The sequence below is a fragment of the Glycine max genome, chromosome 6 (assembly GCF_000004515.6).
Source record: "Glycine max cultivar Williams 82 chromosome 6, Glycine_max_v4.0, whole genome shotgun sequence".
NCBI lineage: Eukaryota > Viridiplantae > Streptophyta > Magnoliopsida > Fabales > Fabaceae > Glycine > Glycine max.
Genome location: NC_038242.2, coordinates 41,298,367 through 41,305,942, shown reverse-complemented (window position 1 = coordinate 41,305,942; position 7,576 = coordinate 41,298,367). Strand labels below are relative to the sequence as shown.

At 34.4% G+C, this 7,576-nt stretch overlaps 1 protein-coding gene across 1 annotated transcript; it reads right to left on the bottom strand.

Annotated features, from left to right (window-relative positions):
- Nucleotides 1–6,001: 6,001 nt before the first annotated feature.
- Nucleotides 6,002–6,514, bottom strand: LOC113001886 (uncharacterized). Its single transcript, XM_026128753.1, has one exon. The coding sequence runs from the start codon at nucleotides 6,512–6,514 to the stop codon at nucleotides 6,002–6,004; it is 513 nt and encodes a 170-aa protein (XP_025984538.1).
- Between the last annotated feature and the right edge of the window lie 1,062 nt (nucleotides 6,515–7,576).

The window sequence follows — 7,576 nt, the reverse complement described above, 5'->3', positions numbered from 1 at the left end:
ATCGGTGCTTTGTAAATCTCACCTCAATACACTAAAGCCCCAATTCATGCTAATTAAGGGATTTGTTGCAAACATATATCCTCAGATAAATTTCTTCAAACTTGGCAATATTCATCACATGTAAAAGAATAATCAAGTCCAACTTCTTTCTTGCTCGATATCAGAATCTAGCAAAGGGTAACTATTAGCTCAGTTGACATCTATGAAATGTGCAAGTGCATGCTTATTGGTTTCAATATTCATGTAAGGGAAATATAAAAGAAGGGAACAAAACAACAAAATACCAAAAGCCAAAGCTCCACCATGTATCAGAAAAACAAATCTTAGCACCAAACATTTTTTCGTTTTGATAAGAAACAACCATTAGCATGCAATAACCAAAGCAGAACTCAACACATGTAGTCTAATTAAGACTCAAAAACATAAGTAGCAATTTTCAATACCACTATTTGGGTACATCCCCCGTACATTTTTCAGCAGCTATCTTGGCTATCCTCTTTGTGATGGCAGCAAATAACACCCCTCGCTGGAATGCATCCTCCAACTCTGACCTATCCCTCAAGCTTCTAGTATAACTTCCTGCACCACATGTACCTTCACCTTCTACTTCCACCTTGATGTTCTTGGTCTTGCTAGTACAGCATGAGGCTGCAAATTCCGTTGAAGCACATACCAATCTATGATTGTGCAGCTGAGTGATGGCAGTTTGTCTGTCATAGGTAACACAATTTTTAATAATTAATATATTTTTATGTCTTCTATATCCTTTTGATGCTTTAAATTTGGAAAATTACTCTTGGCCCCCTAAATTTAAAGTGATTAATTTAGTTCTATTAATTTGAAAATGACCCATTTTTTTGTACTTTATAGGGTTTGTTGGGATAAACTTCTCAAAAGAAGTACTTATAAGAGAAAAAAAAACAACTAAAAATGAAATAAGTTTTTCCATTAGTTAAAATAGTTTTTGCACAAGTTAAAAATTAACTTTTGGATGAACTAATATGAGAAAGTTTCTATATGTAAGTTTATAGAGAAAATTATTTCATTTTCTTCTTCAATAAGTACTTTTGAAAATGTTTGTCCGAATATACCTTAAAACAACCACAATAAGAAAAATGAATTATTTTCAAATTACATAGACTAAAAGTCACTTATAAATATGGGAGATTAAAAGGCAAAGTTGATCCAGATTTAGGAGACTAAAAAGATATTTAAACCTATTTTCATTCTTTTTATTAGGAGTTGATCCAAAAATTACAAATACAGATAAAGGATCTTACAATGTCTCTTGTATATTAACTTAGGAAACTGTGGTAATGAAGATTCCAGCAGGCTTGCCTGCAAGCAAGCTGTCCTACTTTCCCTAGATCTCCACTTGCATCTATAAAAGCCTTAAAATCCAAAGATTGGTGTTGATTGGTGTTGGGATTTAAACGCAATCTATAAAAGCCTTAAAAGCAATCTTTCCACGTATTACTGGGAAACCAAAGAAAAAACCATCAGCCTTAGAGAGCTCGTTTGGGGGTAATGATTGGTGTTGGGATTTAATTCCAAATATAGGGATTCAATCAATCAGCCTAATTTCATTCTAACAGACAATCATCAATCCTAACCACATGTTTTCTATTCATGTAGAGAGAAATTATTATACAGAGATGAATAAAATCCCTTTTGTGTTCCCATACTCAAAATCATGATGAAAACTATATGCGAAAGCGTACCTGGATTAGACATAATGGAATGATGATGATGAAAGGTTGATTAGAAAATTGGTTTTATGACCTTCCAATTGTAGAGAGTCCTTCTTTTCTTTCTCTGAATTTTCTCTTCTGATGAGGATAAGGAGAGTACGTGTTGCGTTGCTCTTTACAAATGGAGACCATAACCCCTTATATTGGTAACTGCCATCAGTTACCCCGAATTTGATAATTATAATTTGGTCACTCATCAAATTATAATATCACTGGTATCTACACAATTATCCTCATGACATATATGCCATTAGCCATATTTTTATATTGATTAGACCACTTTAATATTTTGGCTAATTATATAATGACCCTAACTCATTCAATTATGTGATATATATATATATATATATATATATATATATATATATATATATATATATATATATATATATATATATATCCTTACAATCCTTATGAATGTGTTAGACTTTATGAGCTCAAAATTTGTCATTACACACCTTGATCATATTCCAAAAATCTTATTCATTGATTACATCCGCATGTAGAACCAAAACAATTTTCATTGTATCAATCATAACTAAACTCATCAATGATCACTAATGCTGACAAAATCAAATGACATAGACTCATCGTGAAATGTGTAGCATGAAAATTACGTGAAGGTGGTCTGTACACGTCTATTTTTAACTACTCCTACTTTACCTCAATGAGATCATTTAATAACCTTAATGTACAAAATGTAATAATTGAATAATAAACCATATATATTTAACCAAATTTATCCAAAAGTCAATGTATGCATACAAAAAATCTAACATAGAACATAAAATACATAAAAGTGATTAACTCCCACTAAACCAAAGATTCCTCGAACTGTAAAACACCCATGTGAGCAACATGCTCATGAAAGACCTAGGGTGGAAGTTCCTTAATAAGAGGATCTGCTATCATGGAGTTTGTCCCTAAGTGTTCTATGGAAATTTGTCCACTTTGTACCCTTTCCTTAACAACTAGGAACTTGATGTCAATGTGTTTCGACTTGGTCGAACTCCTATCGTTGTTAGAATACAATACAGCTGATTTGTTGTCACAATATAACTTAAGTGCTCTTTTAATTCCTTCCACAATTTGTAGCCCTATGACAAAAATTTTCAACCATATTCCATGATTTGATGCCTTATAGCATACCACAAATTCTTCTGCCATGGTGGATGAAGTAGTAAGGGTTTGCTTGGCACTGCGCCAAGAGCACCACCGACTAACATGAAAATGTAACCTGAAATGAATCTCAAACTATCTAGGCATCCTGCAAAATCTGAGTCAGAATACCCAATGATCTTCAACTGTCTGACCTCTTATATGTGAGCATATAGTACTTTGTTCTCTTCAAATACCTCATAACCCTTTTGGCTGCTTTCCAATGATCCATTCCTAAATTGCTTCAATATCTGCCTAATACCCTAACTATGTATGCTATATCCGGACACGCACATACTTGGGCATACACCAAACTCCCTATAGCTGATGCATAAGGAATCTTTTGCATTTCCTGAATTTCCAAATTTTCTTTTAGGCACTGTTTGAGACTAAACTTGTCTCCTTTAGCAACTAAAGTATCCCCGGATTTACATTTCTGCATGCCAAACCTTTTAAGTACCTTTTTGATATAGCTCATTTGTGATAATCCTAGAATACCCCGAGATCGATCTCAGTGTATCTGAATTCCTAATACAAAGGAGGTGTCACCAAGATCTTTCATTTCGAAGTTTCTAGATAGAAATCTTAGTTTCGTGCAACATGCCTATATCATTAGTGGCAAGCAGTATGTCATCAACATATAAGACCAGGAAAATGTACTTGCTCCCACTGAATTTGTGATACACACAATCATCAACAAGATTCATCTCAAAACCAAATGAGAGAATTACTTGATGAAATTTGTGGTACCATTGACGAGATGCCTATTTTAGCCCATAAATGGATTTTGTCAGTTTGCAAACCATATTCTTTGGGTCTCCTGACATAAAGTTTTTTGGTTGCACCATATAAATTGTCTCATCAATGTTGCCATTGAGAAACGCCGTCATAATATCCATTTGATGAAGCTCCAAATCATAATGTGCAATAAGAGCCATGATTGTCCTAAAAGAGTCTTTCGATGAAATTAGAGAGAAAGTCTCTTTAAAGTCAATCCCTTCCTTTTAGGTATAGCCCTTCGCCACAAGACGAACCTTATACCTCTCCACATTACCTTTGGAATCCCGCTTGGTCTTAAATATCCATTTGCAACCAATGGGTTTCACACCTTCTGGTAATGGGACAAGTTCCCAAACTTTGTTGTCTTGCATGGACTTATACTCCTCATTCATTGCTTCAATCCACTTTTCTGAGTTGGAATCTTGCATGGCTTGATGGAAGTTGACTGGGTCATCTTCCATCATACCATTATTTTCCTCATGTTCTAGGAGAAATACCACATAATTATTTGGAATAATACTTCTCCTTTCTCTTGTAGATCTCCGCAAAGGTATTGACTCATGAAGCATAGGTTCTTGAGGATCTTGAGTTTGTTCTTCATGAACGACCAAATTATCTTGAGTGGGGGATTCAATAACAATATCTTGTAGAGGTTCTGAATTTGCTTTATCAAAAGCAACTATATGAATCAGTTCTGGAATTGTTACTGATTCTTCCTCTAAGACAAAGTCTCTAACCTTATTCTTCCCCCCAAACTCAATATCCTCAAAGAATGTAGCAATTTCCGTCTCAAAAATTCTTTAATTTGGGATCATAAAATTTATAGCCCCTGGATCTTTCATAATAACCAATAAAGTAGCTGTTCACTGTTCGAGAGTCCAATTTCCTTTCATTTGGCTTATAAGGCCTTGCCTCAGCTGGACATCCCCATACATGAAAATGTTTTAGACTAGGCTTTCGCCCAACCCAAAGCTCATAAGGTGTTTTGGCAGCTGCCTTAGTTGGCACTCTATTTAGAATGTAAGCTGCAGTCTTTAGTGCCTCTCCCCAGAGTGACTCTAGTAAGTTAGAATGACAAATCATGATTCTTACCATATCCTTAAGAGTTTTGTTTCATCTTTCAGCCACACCATTCATGCTAGGTGACCCCGACATGGTGTACTATGGGATGATTCCATATTCCTCTAGGTACTTGGCAAAAGGCCCCAAACATTGTTCACCTGAATCGTCATATCTGCCATAGTATTCACCACCACGGTCAGATTTGACACACTTTATTCTTTTGTTGAGTTGATTTTAAACTTCAACTTTAAATGTTTTGAACACATCCAGAGATTGTGACTTTTTATGTATAAGAAACAAGTATGCATATCTTGAGTAATCGTCTATGAATGATATAAAATATTGTTAACCATTCCATGAAGGTGTATGAAATGGCCCACAAATGTCTGTATGTATCAATTCCAAGACGTCTGTAGCTCTATATGCACCTAATTTCTTGCTTTTGGTCTGTTTACCTTTAATGCATTCAACACAAACATCAAAGCTTGTGAAATCAATGGAATCCAAGATTTTGTTTGACACAAGTCGTTCAATTCTGTTCTTAGAAATGTGACCTAAGCGCTTATGCCATAATGCTCCTAAGTTTGTATTATCAATTCTATGCTTAGTACCATGCAATTCTGCATTAAAGGATTCACCATAGGAAGCTACAGTATCAAGCAAATATACATTATCATTAACCAAGAGTGAACCAGTTCCAACAATATCTGAATTAAAAGACAACCTGAACACATTGTTTCCAAATGAACACAAATAACCCAATTTATCCAAATAAGAAACTAAAACCAAATTCCGTCTAAATGACGGTACAACAAAAGTGTCTTTCAAATCTAAATAAAAACCAGTACATAATAATAATCTAAAGTACCCTATAGCTTCCACTTCCATCGATTTACCATCTCCAACATAGATCCATCTTTCAGAATCAATTGGCTTCCGGTAGCTTAGGCAACCCTGCCTTGAAACACTGATATTAGTAGTGGCACCAGAATCTAACCACCAAGTGTTTCTAGGTACTGAAGCTAAATTGACCTCAAAACATACCAAAGTAAGAAACATACCCTTCTTTGCACGCCAAGCATGATGTTTGGTACATTTCCTCTTTACATGTCCAGGCTTACTGCAAAAGAAATAGTTGTCACCCTGATTTTGTTTCTTTTGTCCTGGACCCTTAGCAGCTTCATTCTTGGGCTCGTCAGTCCTTTTACTTTTTGCCCTTGTCTTTAGAGGTACTCACAACATGAGCACTTTCAGTCCCTTTTTTGCTTCAACCTTTCCTCTTCTTGCACACAGTATGAAATGAGCTCATTAAGAGACCATTTATCCTTCTGACCGCAGTAAGAGATCTTAAATTGACTAAACTGTGAAGATAGATAAATCAACACTAAACGAATAAACAAGTCTTTTGATAGCTCAAGCTTTAGTGCCCTTAATTTTGAAGCAATATTTGACATTCCCATAATGTATTCCCTGACATTTCCTTTGCCTTGATACTTCATGGAAATCAAGTTCTGAAGGAGAGTACTTGTTTCCGCCTTATCGCTTTTTGCAAAGCGCTGTTCAATTTCAACAAGGAATTCTTTGGCACTAGTTATATCATCTGAAATAATGCCCCTAAAGACCTCAGGAATGTCACGCTTAATGATCATAGGACTAACGCGATTTGAGTGATCCCACTTCTCATGAAGTTTTCTCTGTTCAGAGGTACTGGAATCCGTAGGAGAAGGGGGTTTCTTAATCCTTAATGCAAGGTCTAGATCCATGCAGCCAAGAACAATTTGTATGTTCTCTTTCTAGTCCTTAAAATTTGCACCATTAAGAACTGGAACCAAATTCAGATTAGTAGATATAGAAGCAACGAGAAGCAACAACTGAAAAGATCAAAACAAATAATACAATAAGCTCACATAACAGTCATCAATGCATTTGAATAATGATATATCTCATCTCAAGATATCTAAAGCACCGTTAATATAAGTCTTTGGACAGTGGTATTAATTGCTAGTGATATCCTTGTTGTAATGTTCAAACATTGATAATAAAAACATGTCAAATAACAAACCCATCTTTTGATGTGACTTATCATTCACATGCAAAACCTTATAATTATCACATGTTTAACATCACAGGTGTGTGTATGTAACTTAGTTAAATGATAATTTTCCTTTGGGTCAATCACTGTTCATATAAATAATCACACACATTAACGTTTAACATTTCTCATGAACAATCTACACAAGAGAGGTCACTTTGGTGATATCTTGATTCAATTGGCTCATTTAAATGCTAAATAATTAATATGATATACCATATTGAATTTTGAATATTGATGAACCAAATCTAAAATTAAAATGTTTCTTGAGTAAATTATTTTAACTTTATTTATTTATTTTAAATTTTAGAAGCCCGTGATTATTATTTTAATATATTGCAGTGGCCTCTAAAAGTAACAACACACATAAATGAGGCATTTAAATTTATACCTATTATCCCACATGAAATATGTGCATGCTACTCATAAAATGCATAACCCATTAACACATCAAATTGGTATGTTTGCACCATAGTGTTACTCTACACGTGTTACATTGATTTATTGTTACTAAGTATCATTTTTACTACTTGTGAACTTGTCATGCTTATAGCATGTAAATAATAATTTGATGTTATCAATCACTCTTTATATCATTGTTCATTCCACATTAATGTGATAATCTTATTTTGTTTCCTCAAAACATTGTACCTAATATGTGTATATTGTCCAAACATCATACACGAATCTACATATGGGAGGCGAGGCTCTGATACCAAATGTTGGGATTTAA

Coding starts and splice junctions, on each gene's coding strand:
- LOC113001886 (XM_026128753.1), bottom strand. CDS start 6,514: ATGGATCTAGACCTTGCATTAAGGATTAAGAAACCCCCTTCTCCTACG.